Below are 19884 nucleotides of genomic sequence, written 5' to 3'. Positions count from 1 at the left end.
CGGACAAATACCAAATAGGCCAAAAGAGCACATAAATCTCCAAACCCCACGGAGGAATCTCCCCCCAAACGCTCTCAACGCGTCTATGAGACACAAGCCTCCATCATCCCAAGGTGTGCACGTCCCAGTTTGCTCTGAGCAAATTAGGCAACGAAATAGCAACGAGATGTGCTTGATCCGCACACAGAAAAAAAATAAAAAAGCCCCATCAAAGCCAGGGTTTGCTAAGAGTTTCGGGCGAAGTCCTTATCTGGTGTAAATGGATGTAGCTGCACTGATGTCGCGCTGGGGATATGCTCATTTACACCAGCGGAGGTCGGACCCCGTGATTTGGTTCAAGAAGTCTTGCCACCTATTCGCATAGCCCTTTGGAAACACCGGAAGGTATCGCTCCTCCTGCTCAGCACTGAAGTCGCTCTGAAGAATTGATATGAGTGAGGTTCAGCATGGGCAACAGGCACTATTTTGCTTTAAAACAAGCTACAGGGTTATCGCTCTCCCCCCCCCGATCGTCCCCCCTTTCACCCTCAGTAACTGAAAAGGCGGATTACAAACCCACCAGTAATAAATGAATCTGTAAAGAAAGTCCCTCCACCCCCCAAAAAAATTTCAGAGAATAATTGAAAAACTATTGAAAATCCTATAAAAAAGGATTTTGGAACTGTCCCCTGCTTTTCACACTGTCTTGATATGATTTGCATTTGACTAAAAAACCAAAAACAAAAACAACCCAAACCAAAAAATGTCCTGGAATAGAACGCATAAATAAATTATAAATATCTCTCTTTTAACTACAGGTCCTTAAAAAGCACAACGTGGTCTTTACCATTTACACGTACGGAACACGGCAATCGCTTTCCAAGATTTTGGAAAGGATCTTAGAAGGAGTACAGCTACGGCACCGGCTCCCCAGGCGGGGGCGAGCCAAAGGGAAGGGATGCCGCAGGGCTGGGTTTGCTGAAGGACCCCTCCTGTCTTGGGAACCATCGTGCCACATTATGCATCCTCATCATAAAAAAAAAATTAAAAAAAAAATTAAAAATTGCAATTTTCCTCCTTGAATACCATTTTCTAAGTCAGATTTTTTTTTTCCTTGCAAGTAAAAAACCCCACCAAATGAAAGCCCCAACATTAAACCGTCCTGGTGAAAACGTGGTGCTGTGTGTGAGGTGCAGTTGTCCGCTAATGGTGTGAAGAAGAAGTTGTTGCAATCCCAGTTCACGCGCAAGAGGTTCCTGGCCAATTCCCTTGGCTGATTAAAATGCATACGAAGGGCCAACTTTAATCTCTCAACGCTTGTAAAATGCCCCAGAGCAAATCAGTGTCGGGGCACCCGGCAGGTAGCTTGCAAAGTAGCAAAGCATCGTGTGACCCCCACCCCTTCTGGCCGATGACGCAATTAAATAATGAAGGAATCCAATTCGGATTAAAATGCTATAAACCAGGTGAAGCAGGATGGTTATTGTGCATAGCTACTTGGTATTAAAACACATCGTGCCCTTGCTCACTGCAGGTAATTTGCTCTTTGGGGGCAAAGAGCCAAACGACCTGGCTGGCACGGGGGGCCTGTGGATGCAGCCTTGGGAAAGGCTCCTGTGATCCCTGCTCTGCTCCCGCTAGGAATTCCCATCAGAACTGAATAAGAGCTCATCGAGACAAAAGAAACCCATTTAAATCGAATGCGATTGTCTCTTGAAAAAGAGCTGGTTACCTCCCGCTGCGTAGGGGATATTTCTGGACCACCCCGCACCACGTCCTAAGATATCCTGGTTGGGAACTTAGCTGGAATTGGGCAAACGATACTGGCTCGGCTGATGTTGGCTTCACGGTCAGCTGGGCAACAAAAGGGCTGGAGCACGTGCATGGCTGTCTGACCACCACACAAAGTACCGGAGAAACTTGGTCATGTAGCTACCAAAGAGAAATAAAAATAATAATAATATGCATGGAAATCAGGCTTGGAAGTGTGTGCTGAAAACATGAGGGTCTTACTCCAACAAGCGTCTTTTACACATTAGACTCCACAAACGGTCTCTTTGGTTTGATTGGGGATGTCTGCCCTTGCCTGGAGTCCCTGGAGAGCTGCCTGTACAGGTTGTCCTGGTAGGCCTGTGCCACAGGCAGTGTCCTTGCCACCTTGACGTCGGGATACGAGGAGGCTTGGGTGACTCTCTCCAGGAGGTCTCCCCGGGACCCATTGGCCAGCATCCCATGGGGGCTGTAATAGTCTTCCTCTAGCAAATGGCCATTCTGTGCATTGTTGGTTTTGTTATAAAAGGCAATGTTGCTGATTGAAGAAGGCGGGCTAAATGATTCTGGCTGGGGGAGATTGCCAGGAGACGTAGGACTAATGACAGTGTCCACTGACGACACAGCCCAGGTCCGGTTCTGCTGATGGAGATGGGGGTACTGCTGAGTCCGAGCGGTTTTATCTATGATTCCCATGAACGGCGTGGTCCGGGAACGGGCTGGCTCGCTGGGGTAACCCCCCTGAGTGGGAGAGACCGGAGAAAGTTCATCGCACGATCTGTCGTAAGCTGGCTTGAGAGGAATCTCCATTTGCTGAATCGAAGCAGAAGGGCGGAAGTTGGGAGTCAGGTTGGAGGTGGAAGAGATGCTATTGCTAGAAGGAGAGAAGCGGAGGCCAACGCTCTGAGAGTGGAGCAGGGGCCTTGGAGTCGGCGGGTGAGGCTTGATTTCACTGGGATTAACTGTGATGGGCCTTCTTATGAGATGAGACACATCTGGAGAGCCCAGCTGGCTGGCGGGGAGGGAAGAACGTTCCAGGTCAAGCTTCGAGTGACACACCGGATAGTAGGAAGCGGACTGGCTTCGCCCGATCTGAGGTGTCTGGCTGTATCTCATACCCCCCCTGTACGCCGAGGACGGTCTCTGCGGAAGGTCTTCTTTAGCCAGCCCTCCATGCTGACAGATCGCTCCCGCGCTGAGGCTCGCCTGAACATGCTGCACTGGTCTGCTGTCACCTACGATTCCACCAATGGAGCCCTGGTAGACCAATCTGCTCTGGCTAACCCCCATTTCCCCTGATGCCGACTGGTACTTGCTGGCCATCGAGTGGGCAACCTGGCTGTAAGCACCGGTTGGGATTACAGTACTCGAATGGACGGCTGAGCTGGGCTGGTTGCTCCTCACGATCTGCGCCTTGGCTGGCTGCAGCCTCAGCCCCTGCTGTGGCACGGCCACGGGGAGCTGGGGCATCTGGAAAGACCTCTGCGTCATCTTGGATAACGGAGACTTTGGTCTACCGGGGAGCTGGCTGACTCCACTAGGTTCCTGCTGATAACGAACTGGGGAACCGGACTGTGACCTATAAACGCTCATGCTTTCTGCTGGGGGGCTGGCGCGATACTGAGGACCTCTACGAAGAGGAGAAGGTGGTGGGCTTTGATATTCCTTCCCTTGACTTCCGACAGGAGGTGGGCTGAAGCGGTAAGAGGAGCCCTGGTGAGCAGGAGACGTGTGCGGAGGACTGGGTCTATAATGCGAGTTTTGGTGCGTTGGAGACAGAGCAGGAGATGTGGATTGGTACCCTTGCCTGGTTGGCGAACCCACGGAGCTATTGGACCTGAAATCAAAGACCTGATGAGAGCCAAGAGGTGAGCCAGAAATATAGGCTGAGTCCCTGTGAGCTGGGGATGGGGGTGGGCTCTGGATGATGGGCAGCCCTTGGTTTGGCCTGGACTCTGTCTGCAAGCCAATGGAAACGTTTTCTACATCCTGCTCAAGGTATTCCTCCTCAAAGATATCTTGCACAGAATACAGCTCTTCATGCTGGGCTTCAGGTTCAGGCTCCACCGGGAGCGGCGGCGGCTGCTGCTGCTGCTGCACCTGCCTGCACTCCTCTTCCACCCGCATCAGCAGCCGCTGGATCTCACGGTTGTTGGGACACAGCTTGATGGCCTCGTTCAGGTCCTCCAGGGCTGCTGAAAACTGCCTGCTTGACAAAGGGACAGAAATGAGAACTGAAATTACTCTGGATTTGAACGGAGCCGTTCTTGGAGGCTCCTGCGGGTTAAGTGGCTCGTCCGTGTTACTGAGGGAGATGTCTGTGAGTGCTACCGCTTGCTGCGTCTCTCAAACTCTGCCTTATGTGCCTCCCTTGGCTTTATTTTATCCAAACTGAAGGAAAACACTGCCAGCCATTCTGGAGAAGAGGGGAACACAGTCCCGAGATGGCACAACCCAGACTAGCAAAAACGCCTGTCCTCTGCAGTGTGCGTTACAGGCTAATTAATTACTCCTCACAGCACCACCATGAGCTTTGCCCCTGCATTAGCAAAGGGGAAACCAAAGCATCAATAACTAAGAGCCAAGCTCACCACTACTGTAAACAAGCGCAGCTTTGACGGAGTTGCAACCGCTTACACCAGTGAAAATTTAACTTCTGCCTGATGCCAAGACCACACAGCGTCAGGGCTGGCTCCAGAGCTCAGGGGCTCCCACGGGTCAGCGCTTTAGGCAAGGCTTGTCTCTCCCATTTTGCAATGGATTTGGCTAACTTCTTCAGAATGAACAGAGCAACATTAGGGAGCCTGCGAGCCCCCCAGGGAAGCCTCTGCAAGGGAAAGGCCAGCCTGTGAGGAGTAAAAGGGACATGGGGGTTCAGGGAAGGGGGTTGTCATTTACAGGGACACTGTTCGCTTTCGAGCAAAATGATCTGTTTGAACACGACTGTCATCTTGGGGGATGATCACAGAGAAAAACTCCCCAGCACCTCCCAACACCAGCCTAAGCTTTTGCACAAGCCATTCAAAACCAGGTGGAGGAAGGAAAAGCCTCCTGTTCCCCAGACTGTGCTGACCTCAGGGGTGCTGCTGGGCACAAACTGGGAAATATTTAGAGAAGAAAAGCCAAAGTGGTGACTGTTTCTGCTGGAGAGACCTGGGGAGAAAAGGATGCTTGTATGTGGGGAGGCTGATATCATCTGGAAAGGAACCTGGTTATTATGCTTCCTTACAAGTATTTTGGAAACAATGGAGAGGAAAACCATTAAAGGAAAGGCATTAGGTCAGTGTGGCTCAGTTAGCAGGACTTCTCTGCAGGACAGAAGGTCACGGCTTCACCTCCCACATCAAGACCAGGCAGCGCAGCATCAGCTGGGCCAGGAGCCCGGTTCCACACATCGCCTCCAGCATGGAAGGTCAAATGGTGGTGGTGTCTGCTGAGCTATGATGTTTGCACAGGAGGACTCGACATACCTCCGGCTACTGGCGATTCTCTGCACTGCCATGCAAGGCGTTTTGGCTGCCGTTTAAAACCGAGATGACAGTGCACCCAGCCCTCGAGCGTATGACTCAAAAGCAAGCCCTCCTGCTCATTTAGGAATGGCATTGATCGGTTTTGAAATGAATCTAATCTCACATCTTTTAGCCTTCAGGGAGGTTAACAAGGGAATCCTCTGGGCTCCACCTGAGATGCAGAGAGATCCCAGTGCTGCAGCTCTCTAGAAGCTGGCTGCAGTGCTCTGAGCACAAGCTATGGCTGAAAGCTCACCGGCTGGCGCTTGCCTGCACAGTCACTGCACAGCTAGTCAGCAGTTTCTGCCTTGCAAAAAGTGCTGTAGGACAGAGAGATTCATAGATTTTAAGGCCAGAAGAGATCACCGTGATGAATGAGTCTGCCCTCTTGCATAACACAGGCCACAGGGCTTCCACGAGTCATATTTTGCTTCGAGTCCAAGTTGTGTAAAATGTATTTTTAAAAAGAATACCCAACTTTGGTGTAAAGGTTTCCAGTGCAGTAAGATGTTCAGACAAAGTTCAACTAAGATGAACCTCTCAAAAAGGTTTGCATTCAGCCGTCTCCAGAAATTACCAAATGAGGGAGGGTGTTACTTTGGAGTTTGAGAGGTTTGTAATCTCATTAATGAGTGTTCCTTTGCCATTTCTTCCCATGGGGACACTGGTACGGTTTTGCACGGTGGATGCCTACATCGGTGTGGCCAGGCTTGAAAAGACCAGCCCCTCGCACTTTTCTCTCTCTCTCTCTCCTCACCTGCTGCTGCGTTTGGCCCTTGCTCTTGCATAGTAAGCTTCATAAGATTTCGGTTTCAGCTCCAGTGCTTTAGTAGCAAATTCCTCCGCCATTCCAAAATCCTGTCATTACAATAGGTGTGCAGATAAGTAATTGAATAGATATAGAAATAAAAATATATACAGTTTGGGAAGAAAACAAACTTAATATGGACATTTTTTTTTTTTTTTTTGCATGTACCATGGAAAACTTGATGGTACTGGAATGTTTCACATGGATTCAACATCATTTACAGCCAGAGAGCTATGATGGCACGTCCAAAGACTCAAAGCCCTCTCGTAACGCCAGATGCTGTCAGCACCCACAGAGGCCAGCGTGCCACTGGCTCTGTTCTCATTGACTGTGTCCCCAACAAGTGCATGCAATCCCTCTCCAACAACCTACAGTCTTGAGGAAACATCTGGTCTCGCAGAGGCTGGAATGTAATCTCATGAAGGATTTGTTTCCATAGTTGAAAGCAATAGGAAACCTTTCCCACGCCCTCTGCTTCCCACTCTGCAACACGCTGACATACTTCGAAGGGGCTGAATAAAACTGCACATGAAGGAAGGGACTACGATACCTTGGTAGCTACAAACAGGACTCGCCCGGCAAAGGTCTCCTACCAGTGCCACCCATTCCACTGGTCCTTGTCTCTCCCCTACACCTCACCTGGGAGACTCGTTTGGGAGTGGGGAGGGAGAGGGTGACAGCATGGGATCGAGACTGCTCTGCATGCTTTTGAGTGGCAGTGCCATGAGACTATCAGCTACGGTTCAAACCCTGCCGGCTGTCCTCCCTTGCCTTGTCCTGAATGCTTCACGTACCGCTAAGCTCAGCTGAGCACTCGCAAAGGAGACCTCTTCCCAGTGGAGGGGCTTTCATTTTGCAACCAAACACAACTTTGGATTGCTGACTTGGGCTATGACCCTGAGCAGTTCTGGGAGAAAGCACCAAAGTACTCCTGATTTGTTCAGAAACTCAGTAAGCAAACTCCACCTTCTAGAAATGAAGTTTATGAGCACACGATGGCCACTTGGGACTGCACTGAGCAGTCGTGTGCGAGTAAGGCCAGTTGGGCCTTAGCAAAACCCAGGGCGAGGTTTAATCTCCCCTAAGATGTCCACACTGGAGCTTGCTATCTGGACGCCCTGCTTGGGGAAGCTCATACTTTTGTTTGTACCTTCAGTAGCAGTTACTGAAGTGATATTGTCTAACAGACTAAACTGGGAATGCAGTCAAGAGGTAGGTACCTTTTATGGTCTTATCAATAGATGCAGAAACTGCAGGAGCAATTACAACGCCCTGAAATTTTCTATCACAAAACCTGGGATTCCCCAGTTAACAGTAAACTGAAAATTTTGTCCTTAAAGTGCAGGCTTAGCCACGAGTTGGCTTGTTTAAAGAGAAGGTTCACACTTTTTCTACAAACTGTGTTGTTTGTTCACCAGCATTAAGATTTTACTTCCATTGCTTTTCATCTGTCTCCCTCACAGCTTAAAGAAATGAAGGTGTCATAAAAATCCCTTCCCCACCAGTGTAATCTTCGCTGGCTCATGGCCTCAGCGGAGATTTCACTTTTCAAGTCTATGGAGACCTTAAGTTGTAAGAGGTGAAAGTCTCTGCATGCAGAGCAAGGGGGAGGTGGCATTTGTCTGCTGGAAGAACAGACTTGCTGCAGGAGTTGGTCGCTAGATGATGCTAGATTGGAGCGGGGAGAGTGACAGCGATCTGGCAGTTCTGGGAGGAGAGGGAGTGTGTGGGGGTGTTTCTGGATGAGTCACTGCCCTGGGGAAGTACTAGCCCCCTAAGCATATGCTCCTTCATTTTAAATTAATTAGTATTCAAAGGAGCACATCTCCTGGCTCCTCCCTCACCGCTGCCCTAGAAATCTGGAAAATGCCTCCACCCCCAATTCACATCACCATCAAAAGGGAGTAATAATAAAATTCAAAAAGCTATAAACATAGCAATGAATTTTTAATAATCAGAAATGCATACTAAATCATTACTTCTTTTGAGTTATGTCAGTGCTCTGTGAAGGACAACCAGGTTACACAGAGGAGAGATCTCAGAGGTCAAAGCACGATTACAGGATGGACATGTCTCTGTGCACAGGCAGAAAGCTGGCAGCTTGCGCCTAAGGCCATGAAGAGCGGGGAGACTTACGTTCATTTTCCTTCGACATCGGGAGAGGTTGAGAAGGAGCGACACCTTCAGCTCACGGAAGGTTTTCAGGTCTTCTCCAAACCCTTCCCTGGGGAATTTTTTCAGAGCATACTGGTAGCGCTGGGCAGCCTCTTTCACTTTACCTTTCTAATAGAAGGAGAACATGTCAAAACACATCCTTGGGTTGAGTTTACTTCACTGCAGAGAACTCACTCACCAGCCCCATGAACATTTTGGGTGGTGAAGGTAACATGACTTCACTGTTTAGTTCTTTTCTAAGAAAGGAAAGCCAAAACATTTGATCAAGGGAACATTTGATCTGGAAATGCAGACGCCTTGTGCAAGTTGAGTTCTCCCACTTCGTAGAGAGTTGTCATGCTACAGTGGGAAACACAGCAGAAATTGTGTTATGTTAACTCGATACAACTCCATCTGGTTTATGGATGGATGGTCTTTTGAGCTAGGTGATCAGTAACCCATTTCTGGAGAACACCCTACACCCAAAGCTTAATAAGCACCAGGGAGGGTAAAGAATACGAACTGTGGAACTTTGGGTGGAGTTCCTGGGGCTGAGAGAAGCCTGTGCAATAGCAAAGATAAATGTTTATGGCACCGGTGTGGCTCTAAAGTTGGACAAACAGATTGGGATTCATCTCCCTGAACTTTAGATGTCTAAAAATTAGGTGTCTACATCTAAGCCTGTCAACTGGGTTCCTTTTATATTTATTGGGACACAACAGTCACCTTCAAAGGGTGACTCATCTTTGCTATTTTGGACACCTATTTTTGGGATGGAATGATCTGCGCCCTGGAGGGGGGCACCCATGGCAGCTAGGGTGAAGGAAAGAGGGCAAAATGGGATCTAGGACACATGCAGTTCATGATGACCCAGACATAAATTTTGCAGCTACAAATAGTAAGCTTTAAAACCTTTTAGACTCAGGTTTCTCAGCTGTATCATGTATCTCTGGCAGATAACTCCAGTTACAATGCCAGCTTTGCATATTTTTTGCTTCACCCTTAGAGCCTAACAGTGAATCATTGTTGTACTTGCACATTTTGTGTGTGTGTGTGCAAATCTCCAGGTTTTAAAGATCAGCTTAAAATAAACACAGAGCAAAAAGACTCTCTAACTGTAATGGTGGAACATCTCCCATGGGCTAAAGGACACGATAAAGCCATCTGTGTCCTGACAATCTGTTTTCATTGCAAAAAGTTTCTTCCATGAGTTTTTCTGGGATATACTATCTTGTTGCCTTGTTCTACAGCAGTGAGCCTGCTAGGTAATGACACCGTTGCCAGATCTGATGTGATGACATCAGCACTCCAAATCTCTGTAAAACACTTGGGTTCTGGTGTTTTCAAAGAGGAAATGAAGTGCTGGCTCAAATCCAGAATGCGGAGAGACCTGGCTTTGCTTCAGCTTCATTACAGATTTGGGCAATAAATCCCCCCTCCCCAACCCCACTAACCAAAACCAAACAGTTTGCAACAAGGAATGCTGCGAGCAGTAGCTTCTACTTGCCGTGTGTTAAGGCAGCAGCATTGCTCAGTCAAAACCTCATACAAAGTTATGCTGCAAGCTGCATCTGTTCAATTTTTCCAAAAACACTCTTCTCACCTTATAAAACATGTCTCCCTCCTCCATCAGCTTGCTCAACAGGATGATCATGATGTCTGGTTTGGAGGTTGCCATCGCCCATGTTGCTGGACCTGTAGTGTACAGGATGCATGATGGGTAAAAAACTCATACAATGCAAGGGTGGTAGGAAGCTGGGTGGAAAAAATATCCTGGGGTGGGAATTTCTGCTGGAGAGAACAACTTGGCATGGTCAAAGGGCAGAGCGCTCCAAATGATTGAGCTGACAACTCCTCTCGCACTTAAATTAATGTCATCCACATTGCAATGGTTTTCCTTTGCAGTCATTAAGGTTAATCCTAATCACCACCACGATGGTCTGGGAAATGATGGGAGGCATTTCCACAAGAGGGCAATGCTGACTGTGGAACCAGCTGGGGTGGGGGAGACAGCATGGTCAGAAAATAAAACATATTTAAAAGGAAAATCAGAGTGGTTACATAAAAGCATTGTTAAATTAAAATCTGTGGAAGCGTACTAGGAAATCTGCAGTTTGACTGTCGATAGGCGTTTTGTGTTTAAGTGGATTGTGATTTCCAACTTCACAAGATGTGAAATATTAAGAGTAGAAAATCCATTAAGGTGGAAAATACGACAAAGAAAAGGTCGTGTCTAAGTGCTGCCGGTGCCGAAGCCGTCTGCGGGGCTGGGGACACGCTGGCTCTGCACAGGGGTCCGCCCATGCAGAGCCAGTCGTTATCTCAAGGTCTAATACTGGGAGGGAAGGGGTGGCAAAAACTTGGGGACAACTCATTAGTGTGGGTGAAGAATAAGTCAACAATATTCTATAAGTAGATTCAGTACATTTTGGGGGAAGGAGGTTAGTTTTTGAGTTCAAGTTATTCTCTGCAACAGTCATTAAAAGAATTATTTGAAGGTGAGGTAAATTAAAAGATTAGAGGTGTTGGGGACGCATGCAGGCTAAATCAAACAGGAGAAAGCAAGGCTGACAAAGCTATCAGATCGAAGCTGATGCTGACAGCAATGAGATATACCTCGTGGGCGACTCGGTAACGTCTGACAACCTTCAAAGAAAGGAGAAAACAAAAAGTTGTAGGAGAGAGGGGGGAAAAAAAATGGATGAAGGTGAAAAAAAAAAAAAGAAAGGAAAAAAGCAGCTGTGAGAGGCAGGCAGCAAAGAAGCCAATGCACCAGCAAAATCCCCTTTCACAGGAAAACGTAACGTGAGCAGCTGTGTGGCGCAGTGCAGGTAACACTAAGATCTGAAAGCATACACAGAGCAAGTGAATGCAGCAGCTCACAGCAATGCATGGACATAGTACGTTTGTCGACTCAGACTAGTAAAGATAGAAAAAGCATTACCAGAGGAAAGACCTTGCCAAAGAAACAGTTGTTTATTGATTAACTTTGCTAAGTAATACGACAGCAAAAAAAAATATTCCCCATTTTAATAAAGAGAACAAGGCAGTCATGACTCGCTGGCTGCTTTCGGAGTACGAAGCAGCAGCTGGGGCTGAGGCTGCCTCTATGTTATGCTTCTATTTTCTAGGAAGCCAGCCCCACTGCTCGGAGTCCTGCCTGAGCACAGAGCCGACGGCGGATTGTCTCCTTGTCCCTACCTATCTTTGCTCCTTTCTTCAGGAGAGTGACGACGACCGAGGTGTTGCGGCACCCCACTGCCCTGTCGAGGGGGCGCATCCCGCTGTAGTCAACGTGCTCAATCATGGCCCCATGGTCCACCAGAAACTGAACCTGCAACGAGAAGCCCAACAGTCAGTTCTGCTCCTGGGCGAGACCTTCGCGCACTGCTGGGGACGTGTGCCCAGCAAAAGCTTGCTCTGCTCCACTGCTCAGGCTAAAACCACCTCTATAGGGTCTGAGGGTACATCATGAGTTGTCCTCTGTGGAAGCGCTTACACGTATGGAGGGCCAGGACATTATATGCTTACTGCTACATCAAGCCAAACTATACTATTTTGAGGGTTTTACGCCAACTGCCCTTTTCGTTCTGCATCTATTACCGTCCACTTACCACCTCTGCGTCGCCGTAGAAAGCTGCCAGGTCCAGTGGAGTGCGCCCGTTTTTATCCGCGTGGTCGGTGGCAGCCCCGTTCTCCACCAGGGAACGCACCACGGAGAGATGTCCCTTCAGACAAGCCCAGCTGAGGGCTGTCAAGCCCTCCTTGTCCATTAGAGAAATGGAGGCACCTGAAAGAACAAGCATCGGTTCACTTAAGAGCTCTCTGTTGTTGAGCACTACGATACAACAAACCATCCGCTTAGTGATGACTTTTTAGAGAGCTATGGACGTAATTATTAATTACTTTATTAACATTTCTCCCACCGTGGATCCCACCCTCCATGGCAACTTCAAATGCACTGATAGGAACTGTGGCAAATGAGTTTATTCACACCAAGCTGCAAACTTTTTCGCACCTAGCTCTGTAGGCTTTTCTGGCAAACATCTTCTGAGCAGCAGGGTGGATTTGACATCCCTCATTGCTTTTCATCTGTCTCCCTCACAGCTTAAAGAAATGAAGGTGTCATAAAAATCCCTTCCCCACCAGTGTAATCTTCGCTGGCTCATGGCCTCAGCGGAGATTTCACTTTTCAAGTCTATGGAGACCTTAAGTTGTAAGAGGTGAAAGTCTCTGCATGCAGAGCAAGGGGGAGGTGGCATTTGTCTGCTGGAAGAACAGACTTGCTGCAGGAGTTGGTCGCTAGATGATGCTAGATTGGAGCGGGGAGAGTGACAGCGATCTGGCGGTTCTGGGAGGAGAGGGAGTGTGTGGGGGTGTTTCTGGATGAGTCACTGCCCTGGGGAAGTACTAGCCCCCTAAGCATATGCTCCTTCATTTTAAATTAATTAGTATTCAAAGGAGCACATCTCCTGGCTCCTCCCTCACCGCTGCCCTAGAAATCTGGAAAATGCCTCCACCCCCAATTCACATCACCATCAAAAGGGAGTAATAATAAAATTCAAAAAGCTATAAACATAGCAATGAATTTTTAATAATCAGAAATGCATACTAAATCATTACTTCTTTTGAGTTATGTCAGTGCTCTGTGAAGGACAACCAGGTTACACAGAGGAGAGATCTCAGAGGTCAAAGCACGATTACAGGATGGACATGTCTCTGTGCACAGGCAGAAAGCTGGCAGCTTGCGCCTAAGGCCATGAAGAGCGGGGAGACTTACGTTCATTTTCCTTCGACATCGGGAGAGGTTGAGAAGGAGCGACACCTTCAGCTCACGGAAGGTTTTCAGGTCTTCTCCAAACCCTTCCCTGGGGAATTTTTTCAGAGCATACTGGTAGCGCTGGGCAGCCTCTTTCACTTTACCTTTCTAATAGAAGGAGAACATGTCAAAACACATCCTTGGGTTGAGTTTACTTCACTGCAGAGAACTCACTCACCAGCCCCATGAACATTTTGGGTGGTGAAGGTAACATGACTTCACTGTTTAGTTCTTTTCTAAGAAAGGAAAGCCAAAACATTTGATCAAGGGAACATTTGATCTGGAAATGCAGACGCCTTGTGCAAGTTGAGTTCTCCCACTTCGTAGAGAGTTGTCATGCTACAGTGGGAAACACAGCAGAAATTGTGTTATGTTAACTCGATACAACTCCATCTGGTTTATGGATGGATGGTCTTTTGAGCTAGGTGATCAGTAACCCATTTCTGGAGAACACCCTACACCCAAAGCTTAATAAGCACCAGGGAGGGTAAAGAATACGAACTGTGGAACTTTGGGTGGAGTTCCTGGGGCTGAGAGAAGCCTGTGCAATAGCAAAGATAAATGTTTATGGCACCGGTGTGGCTCTAAAGTTGGACAAACAGATTGGGATTCATCTCCCTGAACTTTAGATGTCTAAAAATTAGGTGTCTACATCTAAGCCTGTCAACTGGGTTCCTTTTATATTTATTGGGACACAACAGTCACCTTCAAAGGGTGACTCATCTTTGCTATTTTGGACACCTATTTTTGGGATGGAATGATCTGCGCCCTGGAGGGGGGCACCCATGGCAGCTAGGGTGAAGGAAAGAGGGCAAAATGGGATCTAGGACACATGCAGTTCATGATGACCCAGACATAAATTTTGCAGCTACAAATAGTAAGCTTTAAAACCTTTTAGACTCAGGTTTCTCAGCTGTATCATGTATCTCTGGCAGATAACTCCAGTTACAATGCCAGCTTTGCATATTTTTTGCTTCACCCTTAGAGCCTAACAGTGAATCATTGTTGTACTTGCACATTTTGTGTGTGTGTGTGCAAATCTCCAGGTTTTAAAGATCAGCTTAAAATAAACACAGAGCAAAAAGACTCTCTAACTGTAATGGTGGAACATCTCCCATGGGCTAAAGGACACGATAAAGCCATCTGTGTCCTGACAATCTGTTTTCATTGCAAAAAGTTTCTTCCATGAGTTTTTCTGGGATATACTATCTTGTTGCCTTGTTCTACAGCAGTGAGCCTGCTAGGTAATGACACCGTTGCCAGATCTGATGTGATGACATCAGCACTCCAAATCTCTGTAAAACACTTGGGTTCTGGTGTTTTCAAAGAGGAAATGAAGTGCTGGCTCAAATCCAGAATGCAGAGAGACCTGGCTTTGCTTCAGCTTCATTACAGATTTGGGCAATAAATCCCCCCTCCCCAACCCCACTAACCAAAACCAAACAGTTTGCAACAAGGAATGCTGCGAGCAGTAGCTTCTACTTGCCGTGTGTTAAGGCAGCAGCATTGCTCAGTCAAAACCTCATACAAAGTTATGCTGCAAGCTGCATCTGTTCAATTTTTCCAAAAACACTCTTCTCACCTTATAAAACATGTCTCCCTCCTCCATCAGCTTGCTCAACAGGATGATCATGATGTCTGGTTTGGAGGTTGCCATCGCCCATGTTGCTGGACCTGTAGTGTACAGGATGCATGATGGGTAAAAAACTCATACAATGCAAGGGTGGTAGGAAGCTGGGTGGAAAAAATATCCTGGGGTGGGAATTTCTGCTGGAGAGAACAACTTGGCATGGTCAAAGGGCAGAGCGCTCCAAATGATTGAGCTGACAACTCCTCTCGCACTTAAATTAATGTCATCCACATTGCAATGGTTTTCCTTTGCAGTCATTAAGGTTAATCCTAATCACCACCACGATGGTCTGGGAAATGATGGGAGGCATTTCCACAAGAGGGCAATGCTGACTGTGGAACCAGCTGGGGTGGGGGAGACAGCATGGTCAGAAAATAAAACATATTTAAAAGGAAAATCAGAGTGGTTACATAAAAGCATTGTTAAATTAAAATCTGTGGAAGCGTACTAGGAAATCTGCAGTTTGACTGTCGATAGGCGTTTTGTGTTTAAGTGGATTGTGATTTCCAACTTCACAAGATGTGAAATATTAAGAGTAGAAAATCCATTAAGGTGGAAAATACGACAAAGAAAAGGTCGTGTCTAAGTGCTGCCGGTGCCGAAGCCGTCTGCGGGGCTGGGGACACGCTGGCTCTGCACAGGGGTCCGCCCATGCAGAGCCAGTCGTTATCTCAAGGTCTAATACTGGGAGGGAAGGGGTGGCAAAAACTTGGGGACAACTCATTAGTGTGGGTGAAGAATAAGTCAACAATATTCTATAAGTAGATTCAGTACATTTTGGGGGAAGGAGGTTAGTTTTTGAGTTCAAGTTATTCTCTGCAACAGTCATTAAAAGAATTATTTGAAGGTGAGGTAAATTAAAAGATTAGAGGTGTTGGGGACGCATGCAGGCTAAATCAAACAGGAGAAAGCAAGGCTGACAAAGCTATCAGATCGAAGCTGATGCTGACAGCAATGAGATATACCTCGTGGGCGACTCGGTAACGTCTGACAACCTTCAAAGAAAGGAGAAAACAAAAAGTTGTAGGAGAGAGGGGGGAAAAAAAATGGATGAAGGTGAAAAAAAAAAAAAGAAAGGAAAAAAGCAGCTGTGAGAGGCAGGCAGCAAAGAAGCCAATGCACCAGCAAAATCCCCTTTCACAGGAAAACGTAACGTGAGCAGCTGTGTGGCGCAGTGCAGGTAACACTAAGATCTGAAAGCATACACAGAGCAAGTGAATGCAGCAGCTCACAGCAATGCATGGACATAGTACGTTTGTCGACTCAGACTAGTAAAGATAGAAAAAGCATTACCAGAGGAAAGACCTTGCCAAAGAAACAGTTGTTTATTGATTAACTTTGCTAAGTAATACGACAGCAAAAAAAAATATTCCCCATTTTAATAAAGAGAACAAGGCAGTCATGACTCGCTGGCTGCTTTCGGAGTACGAAGCAGCAGCTGGGGCTGAGGCTGCCTCTATGTTATGCTTCTATTTTCTAGGAAGCCAGCCCCACTGCTCGGAGTCCTGCCTGAGCACAGAGCTGACGGCGGATTGTCTCCTTGTCCCTACCTATCTTTGCTCCTTTCTTCAGGAGAGTGACGACGACCGAGGTGTTGCGGCACCCCACTGCCCTGTCGAGGGGGCGCATCCCGCTGTAGTCAACGTGCTCAATCATGGCCCCATGGTCCACCAGAAACTGAACCTGCAACGAGAAGCCCAACAGTCAGTTCTGCTCCTGGGCGAGACCTTCGCGCACTGCTGGGGACGTGTGCCCAGCAAAAGCTTGCTCTGCTCCACTGCTCAGGCTAAAACCACCTCTATAGGGTCTGAGGGTACATCATGAGTTGTCCTCTGTGGAAGCGCTTGCACGTATGGAGGGCCAGGACATTATACGCTTACTGCTACATCAAGCCAAACTATACTATTTTGAGGGTTTTACGCCAACTGCCCTTTTCGTTCTGCATCTATTACCGTCCACTTACCACCTCTGCGTCGCCGTAGAAAGCTGCCAGGTCCAGTGGAGTGCGCCCGTTTTTATCCGCGTGGTCGGTGGCAGCCCCGTTCTCCACCAGGGAACGCACCACGGAGAGATGTCCCTTCAGACAAGCCCAGCTGAGGGCTGTCAAGCCCTCCTTGTCCATTAGAGAAATGGAGGCACCTGAAAGAACAAGCATCGGTTCACTTAAGAGCTCTCTGTTGTTGAGCACTACGATACAACAAACCATCCGCTTAGTGATGACTTTTTAGAGAGCTATGGATGTAATTATTAATTACTTTATTAACATTTCTCCCACCGTGGATCCCACCCTCCATGGCAACTTCAAATGCACTGATAGGAACTGTGGCAAATGAGTTTATTCACACCAAGCTGCAAACTTTTTCGCACCTAGCTCTGTAGGCTTTTCTGGCAAACATCTTCTGAGCAGCAGGGTGGATTTGACATCCCTCATCTGAGACATCAATCTTTCTTTTTAACTGTTTTTTTTTTTTTTTAATCAAAACCCATTCCAGCCTGTGTGAGTCAGAGATGAAGACCATTTTGCTGTTTCAGCAGGTCATGGCGTACCAAGGGGAACTAAGTCAATTCAGCTCAGCTCTTGTAAAAAAGCACATATTTTCCCCTCTTCACTCCCCTCCCTTTTACCCAAATCGACACAATTTCCAGCAGTATTTCTCCCTGAACTTTACCCAATATAAATACAACGTTGTGGGATAAACTACTGCCAACTGCAAGCCAAGGAGAGAGGGACTTGACATTTTCTTGGATGAAGAAATCGCGCTGCCATACCAACGGGTCAGTATTGCTTCATACAGCATATGGATACGCATATGAGATCTGAACAGCAGCATTAAGTGAACACTCCTCTTTGTGGCATGAAGACAACTCCTGTTGCCATGGCACAGGCAGGGCTCTGGCTCTCGAGCGTGCAGAAGAGATTCCTATGAGCTCTGCTCCTCCGAGGAATTGCGGCTACCTGTGGGATGCTCCTGCCAGCAGGCTGGGATGAATTGCTGCTGCAGTATTTTTCTCCTGTAGGTAAACTCTAAACCGCCCAGCATGAGATCTTCACTTGCTCCAGAAAGCTGAGCAAGTGGGGGAGTAATGTGAATTTCCTAAACCTTCCTGTTCATCCCAGCTGACATATCTCCCGGTTAGCACCCATCGACCAGATGATAGCAAACTGATAGGTCTCCCAGCTTGCACAGCTTTTTGTTTGCGGAGGAGCACAACACATGAACATTTGCTGAGGGTATGTTCAGAAACCTCTGCCCGGAGCTCTCAGCACAGCCGCAGCATCCTGCTCGCTGCATGCCTCCGAACTGCAGCGCGGCGTGCCAGCGAGGGAGGTGGCAAACGACGTCTGGGGCAATCTGCTGTGCCAGGGAGGGACACTGGCTGCAAGGCAGCTCAAATGTACAAGCTAAGGGATGACAACATAAACTCCCAGCATCCTGCCAGCCTTCTCTCACATTGCCCACGCTGCACTCAGGAACCCTTCTGAAGCTCTGTGAAAGCCCTCCAGATGATCCTCAACTGACCCGAGGCCAACTTTTGCTCAGCAAAGCAGGATAAAGCCTCATTTCATTCCTTCTTATTTGTACCAGGTACTTTCTTGCAATCAAACCGTCAAAGTCTTCTCTTGTGTTTTCCCTCTGACTCTTCTGGAGCAGGTGAGAAAGCTCCTGCAATAAGAGGGAAGGTTGGAAAGCCACATCATCACTCAACCTTCCCACTCGTTTCCCAGTCCAGCGGAAGAGGCACACCATACCACAGGGTGACATGCACAGACTTCAAGGTATCACTGCAGCAACGCAAGCTGAAGGTCTAAGTGAGCAGACAACGCGCACCGCTTCAGAAATGCCAAAACGCCGCTCCAAGGCAGGCTGGGCATGACCTCCGCAGAAGCACCGAGCTCCTGGTGCAGCCGTGACTCCCAACAGAACCTCTGCTTGACTCTGAAGGCATCTTTTGCTCCTTTGGGGATCTCTGACCTACTTAGAATTGAGGCAGTCAGACATGAAACAAACTGATGGTTTCGAGGGCAAGTGGCTTCAGGTGACCTCATGGGATTGATCCCTGCTGCAGTGGGAAAGATTTTGTCTGGGTAAACCCAGCGTGTTTCTGAGAAGGGCTGGGCTGCTCCTGCCCTAAAAAAATTAACTGGCTAAATGCAAGAGTTTATGATTTAATACGTTATCCAGTAGGCACACAACAACGAGCCAGCTAGATTAAAAAAGGAACGATTGACACTTGAAGCATCAAAAAGAAGCAGGGAGTGGCCAGGATGGTCGGATCCTTTCTGTACAGAGGATGGATCCAAAGCTGTAGTGCCCAGGCAGGGTTACCCCCCATGGGGACAAGGCTCAGCGTTGTGTGTCAGAGGCACAAGGCAGACAGCAAGGAGCAGCATACACGGGTACCATGCACCCCAAGGTAGCAAAAACATCGAGGGATTGATTTTTGCAGGAAGATGAGATTCAGAATCAAGCTCCCTCCAAACGGAATGAGCATCAAGAATTATTTTGCTTTGTGTAACGCAGATCCGTATAAATATCAGCTTTAGCAGAGCTGCTAGCAGCAAAGTTTAATTCACCGTTCACACATCCGTTACTTCTGGGTGTTAAGCGAGAGCAGTAGGTAACTCTAAAAATTTGGATTTCAAATTGATTGATGACTGCAACTCTGTTAATAAAAAGTGTTTACAAACGCTGTGTTAATCAAGTACAGTCAAATGAGATTTGCTTTGCAACACACCAATTAATGCTTATGGCTTATGATTCACACACTTTGATTTTAATGGAACATTGAACAGGATTGTCAAAGCCATTTTAATTAAAATATACCATATATCACTGTACTCTGCCCAGGCTTGAGCTAACTTTTCAGGACCATGTGTTATAGCATATTTAGTGGAGTTTACTAAGCTATTTAGAAGAATGAACCTTTTAAAGTAAAAAAATTTTTCGTATTTTTGACTTCTTGGGCTCTCAGTGTCCAAAGAGCCAGGGAAACATTACGTGCATTTGCTGGTGATCCCATAGCCAAGATCAGATTATCTGGTATTTTCATCCTCCACTGAACCAGTCAGTCTTAAGCAACATGCACAGTTCTCAAGTCTGGAAAAAAAGAATCACTTATTTTAAGCCTTTTACACAGATTCAGTCAAGCTGCAAAAGGGGCCACATTACAACTCAAACATGGAGAGTGTTAATTTGAAATTTAAAAAAACCCA

At 47.4% G+C, this 19884-nt stretch overlaps 1 protein-coding gene across 1 annotated transcript in view; it reads right to left on the bottom strand.

Moving 5' to 3' along the window:
* Positions 1-1664: 1664 nt before the first annotated feature.
* TANC2 (tetratricopeptide repeat, ankyrin repeat and coiled-coil containing 2) overlaps positions 1665-19884 on the bottom strand; it is a 224110-nt gene continuing 205890 nt past the window's right edge. The window contains exons 22-27 of the mRNA XM_009287889.2: positions 16633-16808; positions 16220-16352; positions 14622-14713; positions 13001-13147; positions 6016-6116; positions 1665-3955 (exon numbers count right to left, since the gene is read on the bottom strand). Of these exons, the coding sequence (XP_009286164.1) occupies positions 2008-3955; positions 6016-6116; positions 13001-13147; positions 14622-14713; positions 16220-16352; positions 16633-16808 (2597 nt within the window). The 3' untranslated portion in view covers positions 1665-2007. The remainder of the gene's footprint in view (positions 3956-6015; positions 6117-13000; positions 13148-14621; positions 14714-16219; positions 16353-16632; positions 16809-19884) is intronic.

The sequence above is a fragment of the Aptenodytes forsteri genome, unplaced genomic scaffold (assembly GCF_000699145.1).
Source record: "Aptenodytes forsteri isolate BGI_AS27 unplaced genomic scaffold, ASM69914v1 Scaffold249, whole genome shotgun sequence".
Taxonomy (NCBI): Eukaryota; Metazoa; Chordata; class Aves; order Sphenisciformes; family Spheniscidae; genus Aptenodytes; species Aptenodytes forsteri.
Note: the sequence above shows the minus strand (reverse complement) of the source record. Positions and strands in the feature narration are given on the sequence as shown.